Source organism: Panthera onca, chromosome D4 (genome assembly GCF_046562875.1).
Source record: "Panthera onca isolate mPanOnc1 chromosome D4, mPanOnc1 haplotype 2, whole genome shotgun sequence".
Classification (NCBI taxonomy): Eukaryota; Metazoa; Chordata; class Mammalia; order Carnivora; family Felidae; genus Panthera; species Panthera onca.
This window is the reverse complement of record NC_138351.1, coordinates 80314194-80333762: the sequence shown is the minus strand read 5'-3', so window position 1 is coordinate 80333762 and position 19569 is coordinate 80314194. Positions and strand designations below refer to the sequence as shown.

Here is a 19569-nt window from a genome sequence, read left to right as displayed (position 1 = left end):
CGCAAGGCACGTGTGTGGACCTTCGAGCCTGAGACCGCTCCGTGCCCTCTCCTGCTTTCCTTCTCCCTCTGGCTGGCTTGCACTGCTGATGCGCTCTCTGCCTCCGTCCTCTCTCTCTCCTGCACGCACCCCCTCACTTTCTTCCCAGGTCCGTATTTTGACCAGATACTCTGATTTGCAGGTTGTGGAGGATTATTCCAAAGGAGGTCGCAAAAATGGATATTTGAGGCACACGGATTCCAATATTCTAGATTCCGACGGCGCCCACAAGCCTGGCTGCCCCGGAGACCGGAGTCTAGAAGAAGGCGAACTCATGAACTTGCTTGCCCCGTTTTTCAGTGAGAAGGCCACGTTGTTACTGGAATCCAGGTAGACATGGGGCCCCGGTAGTGGTTTCTTTCTCGGGTGTGAGGGGAGAACAAACTCATTTTGCTAAATGGATTTAGATGGCGGTGCTGTGTAATTTAGCTGAGAGAGCCACCGAAATGTCTTGGAAGGAATCGTGCCAGTCAAGCAATTAAGTAATTAGGCTGCACGCTAGTGGCTGGGAGGGGACGTCAGCAAAGCCTCATGCAAGCCCAGTATAGAGAGCGAAAGCGAGCTTTCCTCTGGAATCGGTCCTGGGAGCCCCGGGAAGGGCTGTGTCTGGCTGTCAGCGAGAGGAATCAGCCCTACCGGAGTCTCTTCTGGTTTCTGCAGCAGCTTAAAAACTGCCATTGTAGTCGTGACTCGCGGTTTTATGTGGAGCTCGAACTGAAATTCTCTTCTTCTCATATCTGCCGGCGGTCATCCCGTGTGAGGAAATACCTCGGGGTGTTTGCCTTAAAACGAAAAAGGAGAAGCGTTCCGCACGTTCGTGTTTTTAAAATTAACCTTTGGGAGCAGATTGTCCCCCTCCCCGCTTCCCATTTTTCCGAGTCCGTCGTGACAGCTGCTTGGGCTTTGGGGCCAGAAGGAGCCGCGCTTTCCTCTCTCAGGGCCCCGGCCTCTCCGGCCACTTCCTCGGGAGCCGCGAGGAGGAAGAAAACACCGTTTAAGGAAAATGGCAGGCGGGTGGTGTGTGTTCAGTGAAAGTGTTGCCCTCTCCTCCAGTGTAGACAGAGAAACGGAGCCGCTAACTCCTGCCCGTGACTCTTGGCAAGAGCCAGGAACCCCACTGTCTCTCCCGTCGGTGGACTGAGCCTCATCGGCGTTTCTGTAGCTAAAATAGGACTGGAGCATCCTGTCAGTGTAAGCTCAGGCAGGCTGCCCCTTCCCCAGTCCCTGGCATCCGTCCAGCATTTTCCTAGCGCGCATCCTCTTGGGGGCACATGTCTAGTGCCTCTCCTGGCTGATTGTCACAGGGAGTTAGGTGCCCGTGGTTGATGCTTGAGAGTTGGAGGATTTTCTCCACGTCGGGGTCCCACACGTTACACCAGAGCTCGAAGATGCAGCTCTCCTTCTGGGGAGCGCCTAGGGATGTGCCTGGGTGATGTGAGCGGGGGGACGGGGGACGAAGGGGGAAGAACAACGGGCCGTGGTGGGCATGTGGGACGTGGGGGGGTGGGCTCCCTGCTGGTGGGCGGGAGCTTCTTAGGCCCAACTGAGAGCACAGGGGCTCTCAGCCTTCTGGTCTTTCAGCGGAAGCCCCCAAATTATATTCTAAGTCTCCTGATTTTTGAAAACGCAAACCTAGTTACGTTTTTCCAGAAAGCATTTTCTGGGCCAACGCCCTGCCTGCCAGGGGGCAAGCTTGTGACAATCCGTGGTTCCGTTACCTGTGCCCTGCAGGTGACTGTTCTGTAGGCTTTCGGGCCGCGCTGGCCACTTGTAGTGTCAGAAAAGGCTTTCTTACACCAGCCTGAATCTTCCGTCTTGTTCTCCGGACAGCTGTCCTTCATGGTGCACCGCTGAGGCCCGTGACAGTGGACTCGTGGCTCCGAGGGCCCTCCTGCAGGCCCGACCGTGGTCGGCACCCCCGTCCGGCACGCACACCGGGCATCACGTGCCCGGTCGCGTTGCACCCTCACGCCGGCCTTGCATGCCGCTGGCGTGGCGGTAAACACGGGAGCCGACCTCTGGGGACCTGACTTTCCCTTAGCAAGTAAGTGCTAGGAGCTGTTGGCGAATTTTCTGGGATAACCAGGATTTTGATCGGTCAGGGAAACACCAGCCTTCTGCTTAGGAGTTCCCTTTGGGTCCAGGCCGCCACCGTCTGTCGCCTGGACTCCGGCAGCACGACCTCCTCTACTGTCCGTTTGCCACAGAGAGGCTGCCGTGATTTTTTTTTTTTTGGCCAAAGTGACCTTTTTGTTTTAATTTAATTTAATTTAATTTAATTTAATTTAATTTAATTTAATTTAAAAGAGACAGCAAGCAAGCAGGGGAGGGGCAGAGAGGGAGGGAGAGAGAGAATCCCAAGCAGACTCCACGCTGTCAGTGCAGAGCCTGATACAGGGCTCGAACTCCCCAAGCGTCAGATCATGCATGACCTAAGCTGAAGTCAAGACTTGGACGCTTAACAGACTGAGCCATCCAGGCACCCCATGCCACAGTGATCATTCCGTTCCATGCTTGAGACCCTCCAGCGGATTTCCATTGCCCTTACAGTAAGATCAGAGCTTCCTGACCTGGCTCCCACCTACTTCTTTGTCCTTATCTCCTCCCTGTCTTGCTCACCGAGCTCCGGCCATGTAGACCTCCTCTCTGCTCCTCAGGCATCCTGGCTGGTTCTCACCTCAAGGCCTTTGCAGTGGCCGTTCCCTCTAGCTGGAGGGCTTTTTTCCTAGGTGTATGTGTGACTGGTGGGGTCTCGGCCGGACATCAGCTCTGTTGCTGACCACGAACGGGAAACCTTGCTTCTACACACGGTCTCAGGACCTTCTCCCTCCTTCGCTTCCCTCCCTCAGTTCATAGTACTTATCATTGCTCTACCTGGTCTTATTTAGTTATCGACGTATGTCTGAATGTCTGTCTGTCTTCTTAATGAAATGTGAGCCCCTCGATTCCTTTTCACCATGCACGCCTGCTGCCTTACATGGCAGGTGGGAGGTGCTCCATAAAATATTTCAGTGAGTGCAGATGATCAAAAAACTAGAAAATTAGAAAGAGGGTAGTGATTCTTTGGAGTCCGAAAGATCCGGGTTCCGGTCTTTGTTCTGCCCCTTTGCTAAGGGATGCTGAATCTTTACGAGCCCGTTTCTTCATGTGTAACATGGGGTTAGCATTGCCTCACCTCCTCGTCTTTTTTTTTTTTTTTTTTTTTTTTTTTATTTATTTTTGGGACAGAGAGAGACAGAGCATGAACGGGGGAGGGGCAGAGAGAGAGGGAAACACAGAATCGGGAACAGGCTCCAGGCTCCGAGCCATCAGCCCAGAGCCTGACGCGGGGCTCGAACTCACGGACCGCGAGATCATGACCTGGCTGAAGTCGGACGCTTAACCGACTGCGCCACCCAGGCGCCCCTCACCTCCTCGTCTTATGGTGACGACTAAATGTAGTCAGTGTGGGGCACCTGGGGGGCTCAGTCGGTTAAGCGTTTTGATGCCGGCTCAGGTCGTGATCTCGCGGTTTTGGGGATCGAGCCCCACGTCGGGCTCCAAGCTGCTAGCTCAGAGCCTGCCGCCCACTTGGAATTCTCCCTCTCCCTCCCTCTCTCTGCCCTTTCCCTGCTCACGCTCTCTCTCAAGTAAATGAACTTAAAAAACTATGAATGTAGTCAGTGTATTTAAAGGATCTGACACACTTAAGCGCTTCACGAGTGTCTGTTCGTCTCCCTTTACACCTTTTCTCTGTGGCAGAGATTCTCAGGAAGGGTGTATCAACAATGTTTGGGCCTCTGGCGAGACTCTCGACTGAACCATTAAAAAGGTCCTGATCACAGCGATGGCTTAATGAATCCGTTGCTCAGATTCCTGGCAAAGTAACACTTGAAATGTTTTATTTAACAGCAACCCCACTTTAGTATATTGTAATGGCCTCTTTCGCCACCTCTTACTACCCATTTGTAAAGTCTTTTCCCTGGGCTTCACTGTGTGTTGTTTGTGGTGAGTAACAGGCCTCCTTTGGCTAGCTGAATAGCGATTGTCATTATTTTTAATCTATATTAAGGGAAAGAGAGGAAAGGAAAATTTAGTTTAACGTGCTTAAAGTACCAGAAATATTTTTAAAGTCTGGATTTACTAAATTTTAAGATGGGTTGTGTAGTCTAGATGATTCCATATTAGGAGTGAAAAATGCACCATACATTTTAATTTTGTTTTGTAAGCTGTTTGATTTTTTACCCTGCTTCGTCGTGCTGTGGCTGTGTGATTTGAATGGAATCGCTTCTGCCCCAGAGCTAGACGATGGGAATCCAGACAGCAGTAGGGCCTCCCCCTGCCGGTAGACGGCTCAGCGGGGAAGGTGAGACCAGGGCTCATGCCAGAGTGGCGGCAGGGACACCGGGAGGGGGACGGCCAGGGAGCCGTCTGTAGAGGCTGGAGGGATTGCAGAGAGAAGAGAGAGGGCGCAACACCGATGAGGGCCTCTTCCATCCCCTGTCACTACCACTACCGATCGCCCCGACCTCTCCTCCTGGTAACCCTTTCCTGGAAGTTAACAACAGCTCTCCCACTGGCCTCTCCTTTCCTTGCCCGCTCTGTTCCCTTTTTTCTTCTTTTTCTGCCTCAGTCTCCTGGTTTCTTCTTTCTTAAAATGAGTCACTTTTTCACCTTAAATGAGTAGCTTTTTCTCCTTTATGTTTTAGATGACTTACACATACTTATTTAAATTTTTTTTAATGTTTATCCATTTTTTGAGAGAGAGAGGGAGTGCATGAGCGGGGAGGGGCAGAGAGAGAGGGAGACACAGAATCCGAAGCAGACTCCAGGCTCTGAGCTGTCAGCACAGAGCCCCACGTGGGGCTTGAACTCATCAGCTGTGAGATCATGACCTGAGCCGAAGTCAGATGGTTAACTGGCTGAGCCACCCAGGCGCCCCTATACATAGTTATTTTAAAATCTTCAGGTTGCTTTATTGATATTATTTTCTTGAGTGTGAACTGTGATCTGTTGGGTTGTGGCCTGTTTGTCTGGACTGTGCTTGGTTTGCCCGTGTAGACAGCCGGTTCCGTCCCCCGCGCTTCGTCTTCCCCCTGTGGGGCGCTGCAGTCACCTCTGCTTGGCCCTCTGGCTCCTGAAATCTCCATGGTTTTCTCCATCATGTGTGGTTCTCCTCCTCAGTTTCTGACCTTTGGATAAATTGTACCTTGTTTTTGAGGCCTATAGTGCACCTTATAATATGTTTTTATTAGGTATTTTTTGCTGTCACTTAAGTGTGTTTTGAGCAGGGTGGGTGGGTTTCCTGAATGTACTCACTCCTCCCCCTTGACAGAAGTCTCTCCGTTCATTCTTTCCACGGCAGCTAGAATCACCCCTACAAAGCACACGAGTGACCAGGCACTCTGCCACAGAGCCTTGCAGTGGCTCTCCTTTGCTGTCATGCCTCAATTCCCCCCTCCTGGCTTTCAGCCTCACCCCCTTACCCTCCAGCATGTCTCATCTGTGTTCCCCTTGTTTGCCTGGCCTAGAATGTCCCATTTCCCTTTGCCCTGGACACCCTGGGAACGTGGCTCTGTAACCCATTAAAAGTTGTGCAGGGCCCATGTTTGCTTTTTTACCCCATGGAGCAATGATTTGTTGACATACCTGTCGCCAACCCAGGCTAAGGCCTTGCAGGCAGTTTTGCACCCTCAGTGCCTGTCCCAGGGCCTAGCACAAGAAACACCCACAGGGATTCTTCTTGAACTGCTCTGCAGCCTTTTACATGCTGGCTTTGTTTGAGTTCCTGGGACAACAGAACCTGAAGTAAGGATTCGGGTACAAGTGGCTTCTTGGGAATATGACTCCAGGGAGCAGAGTGAGTAAGATAGGAATAGAGGCAAAGCCAGTAAGGGTTCCTGAGTGATCTGGTTGGTGCCATGGGTGGCCGCAGCGTTGTCTCTCCAGACATTGGAAGATGGGGACGTTTCCCCAGTAGCTCTCTTCCCCCGCTGCTTGAGGGTTCCCCTCCGCACGTAAACTGGTTCTCACTTCCCACTGCCCTGCCGGGGGATCAGGGAGCCCTGGAAAAGCTCCAGTGCAGCAGAGAAAGGCCAGGAGTGCTTGAGGAGGGACTGTCTGTGTCTCCAGGTGCCGTCCACACAGCATCCACGCGGACTGAGCTGGGGTCTACGGGAGCCTGGGCATGTGGCCAGGGGCACGAAAGGACCTGCTACCTATACACCCTCTCGTTTAATCCTCATCGCTGTCCTGTGGCGGGGGAGCCTGACCTTCCAAAGAGTCGCTGAGTTAGAACCTGAAGCCATTTTCGTGTGATTTCAAAGCCACTGCTCTTCCTATTATGAGTGGTTCACAGCATCCCTTCATTCAGCACCTATTTCCTGAGCACTGACTGTGTACCGTGATGGGCCTGCTCACTGATGGGTCCACGAGGTTGGCTGGATCCACCGCAGCCATATTTGCCCCTGGATGTAGGAATGGAGCTGGGGGCGGGCGGACCTTTCACTTGTCAACAACACTTGATGACCCTGTTTGCTCCTTTCTAGGCCCAGCCTGTGTCCTTAGAGCCATGTGGCCCCTCACCTGTTTATACTTGTGTCAAATCAATTCTCCTCCTCTTATCCATGAAATAGACAAGGTAGTACCCACCTTGTGTGGTCACATGAGGTGACCTGGGATAAAATCTTTGGTGTGGGTCCCGGCACTTGTCGGGCGGTCAGTGTGCTTAGTTTAAGCAGGCTTTAGGCCAGTTGGGAAAACTTGGGATACTGGGTAGGGCACAAGAAAACCGAGTTCTTCTATTTCCTTCCCTTTTGGAAAAACAGGCCTGACCTTCTGAAAGTGCTGCGTGAACTACTTCTGGAACGAATATGCTTGGCAGAGCAGGGAGTTTCTGCAGAACGCCTTGACGGTAAAACTGAGACGTCACTCAGGCAAATGGTTGTACAGCTGAGAGGTGAACTCGGACATTTCACCCGACCCAACTCGTTGTCCAAGTCCCACGATGAACTGAAGTCGCCTCGGACGGCCCGGCTAGAAATGGCAGGTGAAGCATCCAAGCCGGAACTGAAAGATGCCTCCGTGCAGACCGTGACCGTGGAGGGTGACACGCTCGGATTCCAGCAGGAGGGCAAGAGAGAGGCTTGGGAAGAGAAGCCACCGGATGCCATGCTCCACATGGAGGGTCAGCCGGAGAACTTGTGCGCGATGTCAGGGAGGCACGTCGCCCCCCTTGCCTTCCCCGGTGGGACCCACAAAGTAAGCTTGTTTGTATATTATTTATTAATTCCTTCTTTTATACAGAGTTAAGACTTCAAAACTCACCTCTGATCCCACTTGATTTATATAAAATCCAGTATCTCCCTCTACCTGTACTTAGTGTGGCCTCTACCTTGAGGTGTGTGTTTTGTCTTAACCTTCCCCCCAGCCCAGTCTTATTTATCTCTATAGCGTGACATTTATGCGGTTTCCTTATAGAGTCATATTTATGTATCTGTTTGTGTAGCTTTTTCTTCCATGCCGTGTACCAGGAACATCTTTCCTGGTAATGGCTTTGTAGAATTCCATCGTGGGGAATGTGCCAGAAATTGTATGACTTCCACCTCCAGGTGGACACTTACTTTTGAGGTTGCAGCGAAATTGTGATGACTTGAGTCGGGCCGAGTCGGGCCGAGAACCTAGGTTTTCTCCTACGCAGACTTTCTGGTGGAGAGGTACTTTTCTGTGAGCTTTGTCTACATTCTCGTATCCTTACAACACCTGTCAGAGCTGAGGAAGCCGGATTTTGAATGCTCGCAGGTAGCCAGCAGTTAAAGGATGGAGCTGGGACAGCCATGCCCTTTCCCAGGCTGGCCCCCAGCTCCTGCTGGCCCAAAGTGGTAGGGTCCGGTTTTGTTGGGTTGAGTGCATTTTGCTTCGGTCAAGATGCTGTCTCTATGCTTCTCCTCAAATACCATCACAGATGCCAGATTATTAAAAGCCAGGCTCTCTTGGCAGTGTTCGATTGGACCTTTTACTGAAATCCTCCTGGGCCGAGGGGTTGGGGTTGGTTGGTCCCCGCAGCAGGGAGATGTGAGTGTTCTGGTGGAGAAGTAGGTCATGTTTCTAATAGAGCTCCAGCGATGGCTGTTGGTGTTCTTGTTTCTGATGGGTGTTTTGTATCTGAGAAATCAGCTGTACACACTGCTTCATAGCATCAGAATGGAGAATTAAGTTTATTTTCTGACCACTAAATTACTGCTTTTGTGCATACCAAAGGGAGTTAGATATATCATTAGCAAAATTGCTTTTGATTGTTTTAAATTATGCACCAAAACTGTAATTTCTAGAAAAGGGTTTTCTAAAGATATCAGTAAAGACAAAAAAAAAAAAAAAAAAAAAAAAAGACACTGCCATTACATTAACGGTACTCCAGATGCAAATTTGTGCAATTTGGCTGGGATAGAAATGCTCTCATCTGCCCCCAGCCCTGTTAGTTTGTACCTGTGTATTAGGAAAGCTAGGTGTTTTTTTTTTTTCTCCCAGTTTATGTGGGGGATAGCCTCCTTTGTGTAGGAAAATTGCAAAATCGAATGAACTTATTAATTTCCCTGAATATATTTAAAAACTATTTATTTATTTTTTAGCTTGGAGTTCTCCTTCTTGCTCCTGTCTTCAAAAGGAAGGCAACTGTGTTTATTTTTTAGTGTCTTCTGTTTGTGCCAAGATTGTTTGCACTAGATCATCACATTTAATCTTCTCAGGAAGCAGATGAGGTAGGTAGGTATTCCCTACCTTTTACACATGAAAAATAGAAGCTCGGAAAGGCTCAGAAAATGGTCCAGAGCGAGTCGGCTGTTAGGAGGAAGAGTAGGGCCGGAGGCCGGAGGCCAGCTTCAGAGGCAGACAGGGATATTCTACACAAACCTTTCCCAGGAAGGGAGGAACCCTCTTGTCACCATTCCAGACGTACCTGGGATTGCTTCAGGCCTGACCGCTCACCTTTCTCAGTGGCTCAGATGGGACGGGTGTGACCTGGAACCTGAGGCTGGCGCAGTGGCGACTTGAGGAAGTGCGTGGCGAGCACCGGCTAGTGCCTCGTACGTGGCCGTGTGTGTGCAGGTCGAGCGCGGTGTGTGAGCCTTCCTGGCCCGCTTCCACCGGCAAGTGAGGAGTCCCGTCATGACATCTTTAATAAGGTGGTAGGTGGGACTCCGCTCAGCGTCCATAAGGTAGCATTTTGTGCGGTGTTATTTTAGAACCCGTGTTAGGTTGACTGACGGCAGTCTTCCAGCCTGAAATTGGCTTTGGCATTTGTGTACTTGCAGATATCTTTTCTCCTGCCATATGACACACAGATTTGGATCTAAGAATAAAGATTGGTGGAGACTGAGGACCAAGCAATTGACTGTTATTTTCCAGTCCTCTCTGATGAGGCATGCACTTCCTCCCAGCTGGTCCCCTTCACCACCTCAGACTGTTCTTGTCCTTGAACCTGTTCTCTTCCCTCGAATTTCAGGACAGAGAGTGTCTCACTTTCCTTAACTGAGCAGCAGAGGCTGAAGAGCCGTTGCGAGGTCCACATCTCTAACCTTCTCGTCGTATGGCCTTGGACGGGTTGTTTGACATCTCGGTTCTTGGTCTGGAAAATAGGCCTGCTAATTTCTGTTATCCTGCGAGCTCTGGGAATGCAGTTTGCCTGAGGACTGTGGGAGAACGTGCTTGAAAGCATCATACATCCTAGAACGTGCAAGCAGGGCTCCTGCCTCCCTTTTCCTTCTTGGGAGACCTTGCTGATTTCATCATTCAGGGTCCCAAGTATTTCCCGTTTTCCTCTCAGGTTCCTTCTCTTCCACTTAAAAAAATTAAAAAGGATAATAGCTTCATTGAGGTATAATCCACATATTATACAGTTTATCCATTTAAAGTATATAGTGCAGTGGTTTGTTTTGTTTTTGGACACACAGAGAGTTGTGGAACCATTACCGTAATAAGTTTTAGAACATGTTCATTATCCAGAAAAGAAACCCTGACCCATTAGTGGTCACTTGCCATTTCCCCCCGTCTGCCCTAGCTGTAGGCAACTGCTAATCTGCTTTCTGTCTTTCTATGTTTGCCTATTCTGGATATTCATATGAATGCACTCATACGGTGTGTGATGTTTGGCGACTGCTTCCACTCAGCGTAATGTTTTCAAGGTGCATCCGTGCTGTAGTCTCTGTTAGTACTTCATTTCTTTTTATTGCCAGATGATAGTCCATTGTATGGATGTAGCACATTTAATTTATGCATTCGTCAGTTGATGGTCATTTGACCTGTTTCCACTTTTCAGGTATTATGAATAACGTCGCTGCGAACGTTCATGTACTACAGGTTTTTGTGTGGACGTGTGTTTTCATTTCTCCTGGGTGAATACCTAGGAGTGGAATTGCTGGGTCAGGTAGTAACTCTATGTTTAACCTTTTTTTTTTTTCTTTTTGAATTTTTAAAAAAATACTTATTTATTTTTGAGAGAGAGACAGAGTGAGCCTAGGGGAGGGGCAGAGAGAGAGGGAGACACGGAATCCGAAGCAGGCTCCGGGCTCCGAGCTGTCAGCACAGAGCCCGACGTGGGGCTCGAACCCACAAACCGTGAGATCATGACCTGAGCTGAAGTTGGACACTTAACCACCTGGGCCATCTGGCGGCCCTCTGTTTAACCTTTTGAGAAGCCACCAAACTGTTTTCTAAAGCGGCTGCTCCTAGTTTACGTTTTCACCAGAAACATGATAGTTCCAGTGTTTCCACGTCCTTGCCAACACTTGTTGTTATTTTGATTATAAGCTGTCCTGATGGGTTGGGAGTGGCAGTATTTCACGGTGATTTGATTTACATTTCCCCGATGATTAATGATATTGAACATCTTTTCATGTGTTTTTGGCCATAACTCCATCTCCTTTTGAGAAATGTCTGCCAGATCCTTTGCCCATCTTTTAATTGAGTTATTTGTGTTTTTTGTCATTGAATTGTAAGAGTAGTCCGTATATTCTAGATTTGGTCCCTTTCCCCAGCTTTTGAATATATTTAAAATTCTCCACACTCAAAAGGCACCCCCATTTGGCCTCTTAAATTATTTTTTGTATGTTACTTCCACGAATAGTTGAGTACCTACCGTGTTCTTGTGGTGAAGGCTGTGGATAGAGCATGACCAAGAAATGCGGAGTTCCTGAGCGCTGGAGCTTGTAGGCCAGGGCAGAAGACAGACGAGTAATTGCACAGGCAGTGTACCGCCCAGTGTAGGGGGCGGTGTGCGTCCTTAACAGAGAGACCTGACCTGGTCTTGGAAGTCAAGGCCCATTCTCCCGAGGGCGCTCTGAGTCCTAATGTTGTATTGGGATTACGCGAGGGGTGGGGGTCGGCAAGAAAGAGTGTTGTAGACACAGGAGGCGGTGTTGGCCAAGGCCCTGGGCTGGAAAGAACACAGACACTGAGGAACTGATAGAAGGTGAGTGTGTGGGCGTAGGGAAGCAGGAGAGGGGCAGTGACTCTGCGTGGAGGCTGTGGTGAGGATTTTGACCTTTGTCATAAGGGAGCAGGGAAGCATTACAACAGTTTTAAGCAGAGGCCAGGAATGGTAGGTTTGCCTTGCCTGCCGCAGTGGGGAGAGTGGACTCGAAAGACCAGGGCTGGATGGGGGAGGGCGCTCAGGAGGTGGTTGCCGTGGCTAGGTGAGCACCAGCAGCGTCTTGGGGCTGGTGGGGGGCGAGGAGGGCCGAAAGGCCTCAGAGACCACTCGGGGGCAGGGATCCGTGGAGCCCGGCGAGTGGGGCGCGTGGGTGATGAGCGTAAAGGGCAGTCTGATAAGGACTCGCGGGTTTGGGACGCACGGTGAGGGGATGGTAGCGTGATTCACCGAGAGTGTTGAGGCGGTGTGGCTTTGGGGCAGGGGCTGGGGTGGCGCGAGCGAGGGGCTGAGGGCTGGGCTGGCCAGTGGAAATGAAGGTGCCCGAGCCAGGCGGGTGGGGAGATCTGAGCCCGCCCGGGCGGTAGCCAGGGAGAACTTCGGTGGGAGGTGGTTCTGGTGGCTTCGCAGGGGCGGGAGGCAGGTTGGCTTAGACCGAGGGGCGGGGCGGGGGGAGGAAATAGAGAAGGAGCAAGAAGGTGCTCCTCAGAAGATCGTGTTGAGGACAGGACTGCCGTGTATTGAGCATCTGCCGTGTCCGGAGACGGTGGGCCAGGGCCAAGCAGGTGTCGACGAGGAAAAGCTTGGTGGCGGCCAGTCAGACGAAGAACCTGCCAAGACACGAATTCTGCAGACCGGGAGATAAACTTAGATGCCATTGTAGGAACCGGAAGTGTGGACGGCCAACTTGAATCCTGTTGTACGAGGTCGGCCTGAGAACGTGTTGCCTGCGTGACCAGAGGACGTATATTCATTGTCCTTTTCGTGTGTCTCCTCAGGATGCCAAGAAGTCCCGCTTGCCCATCCTGATAAAAGTGTCCCGGTCATTGGGAAATGTGTACCGGCTCCCCGCCACCCAGGAGCTGGTGACCCAGCTGCAGGGCCAGGTCCTGGAGCTGCAGGGGGAGCTGAAGGAGTTTAAAGTCCGCAACAGGCAACTTCGGCAAAAGTTAATTCTGGCTGAAGCGATGACGGAGGGGAGGCCAGCGCCAGACAAAACGCTCCTGAAAGGTAAGCACCGGGAGAAATGTGTTCTCCGTGCGCGAGACAAACGACCCGATAGAGCTGCTCGAAATGTCAGCCTTGTTGTGCAGAACTGCGGTAAGCTTGAGTATAAATTTTATGAATTACAGTGATTAATCTTGACTCTTGACAAACACCCAATCAAAGGAACACAATAAGGGAAATGAATCTATTGTTTTCATTTATTCTGGAGTCCGCGTGAAGGGGACTTGTAAGCGCTCGCGGGTCTTGTGAGGTCACCGCTGCCTTCACTTGGGGTGGTCTGCGGGTACCCCGGCTGTGGGATGATTTCAATCTGGGTTTTTGTGTTTTTTTTTTTTTTTTCTGGCTTTGTCTGTGGAAGCCTCAGGCATATGGGTAAGTCACGTGTGTAAGCGAGAGTCCTCGTGGTGGGGTTTTCTAGAATGTCCAGGCTACATCACTTTGGGTTCCTGAGGGCTAATTCCCAGCCCTGTTGGCCTTACGTCTTCCTCTGGAAGTGACCTGCCTCCCCGCCCACTTTGAATCTGCGGTTTCTGCACTCGTGGGAGCCCCCAAAATGGAGGGCCCCTGGGTTAAGATGTGCCCAGGTTAGACTGCATAGACTCGGAGGGAGCGTGTGAGATAGCGTCCCCTCGGCCGGAACAGTGACAGTGGTTTGGGGCCACCACCCCTTCGAGAGTCTGAAGAAAGCTGCCAGCCGTTACCAGAGAGCAGTGTAGGTGAGCACACAGGTAGTGTCGTACCTCGTTTTCAGAGGGTTCGTGAGTCCGCAAAAGCCCACGTGCACTCCTGATTTTGAACTTCTGCTGCAAGCAAATGATAGCAACACCCAATACCAAGCAGTCTTTGATTTATCTATTCAAAAAGCAGTGGTTACATCCTCCTGTGTGCCCGGCACCGTTGTGGGCCCTGGGGAGATCGTGAACAAAACAGGTGACCTAAGTGTGTGGACAGCTTCCCTTCCTGTTGTGGGGAGGAAGACAATAAGCCGATAAGTGGACAAGCTGTATGTGAGATGGCAGGTGCTGTGGGGAGAGAGAGAAAGCAGGGTCAAGGGCATGGGTAACGTGGAATGGGGTAGAGTTTGCTACCACACATGGAATGAGCCTCCCTGATGAGGGGACATTTGAGTGGAAAACGGGAGGAAATGAGTGGAATCGTCAGTCAGCTTGGAAAGTGCGTTTTTGGGGGAAGGAGCAAGGGCGCAGGCCCTGACGTTGCTTTGAATTTGGGCAGTTGGTTGAGTAAGAAGGCCAATTATGTGGCTGGAGTGGAGTGAGAAAGAGGAAGAGGGAAAGGGGTCAGGGAGGCGCTAGGAGGTCGTTCTAGGGCTTTGTCTTTTGCCCAGTTAAGACGGGAAACTGCTGGAGGGTTTGGAGCGGCAGAGTCACATGACCAGACTGCAGCTTTATAGCCGGGCTGGCAAACTGCGGCCTCTGGGCCATCCATGCTCGCTGCCTGCCTTTAAGTTTTACCGGAACACAGGAACATTCCTCCGCATCCTGTCTGTGACTGCTTTTGCGCTCGATAGCAGAGTTGAGTGGTTGTGATGGAGGCCGTGTGGCTCACAGAGGCTAAAATGTTCTGTATTTGGCCCTTTGAGAGAAGCGGGCCGACCTGTGCTTTAAAGGATCACTTGTAACGTGAGCCATCAAATGATGGAGTTGTCTTGCACTGAGGTGGGGAAGGCCGCAGGAGAGGCAGGCGGAGGCGGGCACTGGGTGTCCGGTTTTGTCTGACTTGAGATGCCTGTTGACCATCCCCGTGGAGATGCCAGGTTGGCACTCGGGAGATGCAGGAGTCTGGAGTCGAGGGGCTGGATCTGGTCTGGGCCTTTGAACTTAGCAAATGCCAACCTGTTGCTGGTCTTTGGAGCTCTGAGGCTTCGAGGGCTGCTGAGCAGACCCTGGGACTGAGACTGGACTGTAGTGGGTGGAGCCCGGACGGAGAAGGAGCAGCCAGAGAGGCAGGGAGGGAGCCACGAAAGGGTGCCATCCAGAAGCAGAGTGAAGAGCAGGCTCACTGTGCCAAACATTGTCAATAAGTAAGGCAAAGATGGCGGAGTGGCCTCGGGATTAAGGAACAGGAAGCCCTCACTGGTGACCCTGAAGGGAGCTGCGTCCCTGGCGTGGCCGGGCCTGCCTGCCACAGGTCCCAGAGAGGCAGTGGAGGAGAGGAACCGAGACGGCAAGAAGAGACGGCTGTGAGGGATTTTTACCGCAAGGCGGTGTGGACAGGCAGGGCAGTTAGGAGCCGCGTTGTCAGGGAGTCTCAAGGGATTCGGTGGATCGGGACGGTGGGGACTGCGGCAAGGTGGGTAGTCACGGCTACGGCCTGGCAGCGTGAGCCGCAGAGCTGGAGTGTTCAGGGAAGAGATCATGATCTGGAAGGGTCCGCGAAGAGTGAAGGCACCTAGGCTCTTCCAGGTCTCTGTGATAACAGGGGTATGTGGGAAGGAAACGTCCAGTCCTGGGGGCGCTGCGGGAGAGGCAGTGTCGGGGCGCCGTCCAGGTCCTTGGAGCGAGGGGCAAGGTGCATGTTCAGGGAGGAGATTGAGGTTATTCGGGATTTTGCCATCGAGGAGTTTGCTTTCTGGGGTGGGAGACTGCATCCGGTTAGGGGATGGCCAGGGTGGTTCAGGGCTGGGCCGTGACCGGGAGTCTTGGGCTTCCTGTGTCAGTGATGAGAGAAGCGCCTGTTGTTTATTCGGCCTCACTGCCCACTTTAAATGCAAGATTAATTGATTCTTCTTCACAGTCCTCGAGGCAGGAATAGTCATTATCCCCGTTTGTCTGTCGTTGAGGCCACAGTTTCAGAGGTGAAGTGACTTGGCTACAGTCATACTGCCACTAACTTCCGGCGGTAGATTTGCACCAGCCTGCCTGATTTCGAAGCCTGTGCCCTTTACTGCTTCATAAAGCCTCGTGTCTGATACCTCGCGTATGGATTTTCTGATGATCTGTAGTGTATGGTGTTTTCCATTTATGTTTAGGTTCTCGGGTTCACCTTAGTGGAGGTTTCAAGATAATTGGGGCTTTGGCATACTGCTCTTTCCTTCCCCCCTCCTTTCCCACTTGGTTTCCTTCCCCCCTCCTTTCCCACTTGGTTTCCTTCCTTCCATCCATCCATCCATCCAGACATCCATCCAGACATCCATCCATCCAGACATCCATCCATCCATCCAGACATCATTCATGCATTCCCTGAGCACCTGCTGTGTGCCAGCCTCGTGCACTGGGTGTAGGAGACAGACAGAGACAGAGAGACAGAGGAATGAGATAGTCTCAGTGCCTTCTGAGAACTCCCTGTCCAGTGGGAAGGGGGCAGATAATTAAACACATCAGTGTGGGGCAGAAGCGGGGGGGGGCACTTCAGGGAGGAAAGATTTGCACGGCAAAGGTGACTCAGCCCAACAGAGGCCCTGGCACTTTGCCCGGAGCTTGCCGTATGCACTTAACAATGTTTTTGTTTCTTGCTGAGACACCAGGGCGCCTCAACCAGGTGCTGCTCTCGCGGTTTCCCAGGAGACCCCCGAGGCCTCTCTCTTCCAGGGGAAAAGTGGGCATGAGTCTATAGAATTCATTTTCTCACTCATAGTTTTCTGAGAGCCTAGACTTAAACCATTTCAGACAAGCTGCAGTATATTTATGCTTTTTATGTCCTGTTATGGCAGCTCGATAGATTAATTTTATCTTATAAATTGCATTTTGCCTCCCCAGTGTTTTTATTTTCCCCGTTGTATCTTTGTGTTCTTCTCAGTTGCTTGGCTAAGTTTCAAGTCTACGGTTTTATTTATTTTTCCTTCTCTTCACGAACGCCTGTAGCCCAGCCCCTTGTGGGAGCAGCCTACCAGGACAGCCCAGGAGAGCAGAAAGGAATTAGAACCATGGCCTGTGTCTGGAGAGACAAGAAAGGGGACAGTTATCAGCACACCAGCCACGAGACCGGTCGGAATTCAGCCTCTGTGTGTGTCGAACAGCTTCTGTGTGCCAGGCACTCCTTGGGGTCTTGTATAGAAAAAATTGTCACTAAGCCCTGCAACAGGCTTCTTAGGACATCATCATTATTCCCACTTCACACGTGAGGAAGCTGAGGTTTTTAGAAAGAATTGATCCAGGTCACCCAGCTGGTAAGCGGATAGACGAGCGGAGGTCTGGTAGACTGTGTGTCCGAGCTTACCAGTCCGTCTGCCACGCTTTCCTCCCAGGCCGTGGACTGGGTCCTGGCGGGCATGGTACGTGCTCTCAGGGACCTCACAGCCCAGCAGGCAGGCAGGTCTCTGTGTGGTGCTGGCTGGGTTAGGTTAGGTGTGCCCCACCGGCCTCCGGCTGCCCAGGAGGGGGGTAAGAGGTGAGCCCGAGCTGACTCCTGGTTTGTGGGGTTTGTCAGGCAGGCCGGTGGGAAAGGTACAGAGACATGAGTGAGGTCCCAGGCAAGTCACATCTATTTCTTCTTGGCAGTATAAAGTATTCTAAGCATACAGAGAATCACAAAGGGTGATAAAAGAATATTCATGTTCCCATTCATCCAGAATGAATAAATGCTTACATTTTTTCTTTTTACCTTACATCCATTCCCCTCTGCCTTTGTTAAAAAAAGGAGTCACCTTTCATCTGGACCTAATTCACTCCATAAGAAATAATTATCTTCAGGAATCCTAAATTTGTCATGGGGCGGCTATGAGAACACCGTCTCTGGGGAAGTACTGAGTTACGATGTCCGCTTCCCCGAGGCCTCCAGTCAGTGCACTGAATACCTGGTCACATGCTTCTGAAGGTTGTGGGCTTTGAGGAGAACGCCACTCTATCAGGCAGTAAAGTACTCTTAGCTGAATTGTAGAAAGTTCCAGAGCTGCAGTATTTCCTCTAACACAAATAAGTGGTCCTGGAGACATCTCTTGAGTTCTTGGTCACAGCCAGTTGGTTACTAAAGGCTTCGTGTCGAACTGGCACTTTCCTTTTCCCTCCCAAATCCCCATCATTGGTGACCTTCTTTCCTTTTTCTGAATGTGCTTCTAGAACTTTGCACGTGCTGTTGCCCCTGCCTGAATTTCCCCCCTTCAGTTGAGGCCTAGCCGAGGCCCCTGTCTTTTAGGTCTCGGCTTAGGTGTCATTTTCCAGGGAAGGCCTTCCTGAATCCCTCAGTTATTTAGACACTCCTGTTGGCCTCCCAGGTTTTGGTCTGATTCCACAGATGTTATTGGCCTTCACACTGAGGGTTGAGGATTGCCCCTGCCCGCTCGTGCACCCCTGCTACGGGAGACTCCAGGCATGGGAGGGGTAGACACATCAGGAGGCGGCATTCAGAGCTGGAGGCAGGTGGCCAGGCTTTGAAGGAGGGGCTGTGCTGCTTACTCGCCCTGACCCTGGGGCAGGTTCTTACCTCTCTAACTAAACCTCGAGTTCCTCTTCTGTAAAATGGGGATACTGGTGACGCCTCGCTGGACTGTCGCGAAGACTAAACGGATATCGCAGGCGAGGTGCTTGGCGCTCGGCGGTAGGCCAGGTCCTGGCATAGTTATGTGTCCCGAGGCCTTTCTGAATGTGCTTCTAGAATTTTCTAGAGCCTTCAGGCTCACACCACATACTACAGCTTGTGATCCTCCCTGTCCCACACCTGCCGTGCAGTGATTTCTGATGAAATATCTGCCTTTGGCCCTTCATCGAGGGCTGCTGGGCCGCGAGTGGCAAAGCCACGCTGCAGAGCCCACGCTGGGCCGCGAGACGTGCTGGATACCGGCCTTGGCACTGGGCCACCGCCTCCTCGCTGCTGCTGAACACCAGGTGCTGTGGATTGGGGGCGCTTCCAGAGTCGAAGTTACGAATGCCGAGCGTGTGAGTGTGAGACTGGTCGCGCCGTAGGGTCAAAGCCTCCAGTGGAGGGTAAGTGTTGTGTGAGCGGGCACACCGTCCCCACCATCCTGAGATGCACGTGCCCCTAAACGTCAGAGCCGGCCGCGGTCTTCACCACGGCAGGACATTTGTGTGGGTCTTAACGTTTGTCTCTGCCTCATGATTACTTAATGAAAATCATCAAAACTGATCATTATTCCCCTGAGTGAACATTGCTTCTTGCCATGAGATTCCGCTGTCATGAGGTTGTTATGGCAGAGATACTTCCTTGACTTGGAAGGTGATCTGCTGGGGAAAAGGCCTGCCGAGATGTCTCGCTCTGTCTCTGTCTCTTACACTCATTCAGCCGGCGGTTACTTACTGAGTTGAGTCCCTTGTCTGCCCCAGGCCCCGGGCCAGGCCCCGGATTGCAGAAGGACATGCCTGCACGTGAGAGAGCGCGGGGACTGGCGACAGTCACACATTTTGTGCAGTAGAAATGCTGTGCGGGGAATGCTTCCTTTAGGTCATGGAGCAGCTGCTTTCTAAAATAAAAAGAGTTATTTTATGGTATTTGCATCGTGAACAGAGAGATAAGAAGGGGCTTACAGCCACGAGGAACAGTTGCGGAACCCAGAAATTGGAATATACAGTCTGCCGAGGATTCTGGTGCGCTTTTCCTTCTGAGGGCTCCCCCAGGCCCTGCCGTCCAACCCGCACGGCTGCTTAGGCAGCGCTTCCCCTGGTCCTCAGCCCCGGCTCACGGGCCTCCCGCCTCCTGCCATCAGCATCTCTTCCATCTTCAGACAGTTTCAGGGAAGCAAAGACTGTCAGCATTAGCTGGGCTCCTTTACCACTGCGAGCCAGATGCTTTTTGCAGAGCTGTTGTGCCGTGTGATCCTAAGAACACAGCAAACACAACCCTTCACAGTAAGCGATGTTCTTTCCATGCAGCGCGTGAAGCGACTGAGGCTCAGAGAGGTTAAGGAACTTGCCTAAGGTCCCGCAGCTAGTAAGTGGCACAGCCAGAGTGGGAAACCAGATCTGTTGGATTTTGAAGATGGGTTTTTCTCC

At 51.6% G+C, this 19569-nt stretch overlaps 1 protein-coding gene across 3 annotated transcripts in view; it reads left to right on the top strand.

Annotated features, from left to right (window-relative positions):
- Nucleotides 1-19569, top strand: part of CDK5RAP2 (CDK5 regulatory subunit associated protein 2) — a 170555-nt gene that overhangs the window by 104027 nt on the left and 46959 nt on the right. For all 3 annotated transcript variants that reach the window (XM_078436550.2, XM_078436551.2, XM_078436549.2), the window contains 4 exons: nucleotides 182-369; nucleotides 6846-7278; nucleotides 12439-12670; nucleotides 16489-16611. In XM_078436550.2, the coding sequence (XP_078292676.2) occupies nucleotides 182-369; nucleotides 6846-7278; nucleotides 12439-12670; nucleotides 16489-16611 (976 nt within the window). The remainder of the gene's footprint in view (nucleotides 1-181; nucleotides 370-6845; nucleotides 7279-12438; nucleotides 12671-16488; nucleotides 16612-19569) is intronic.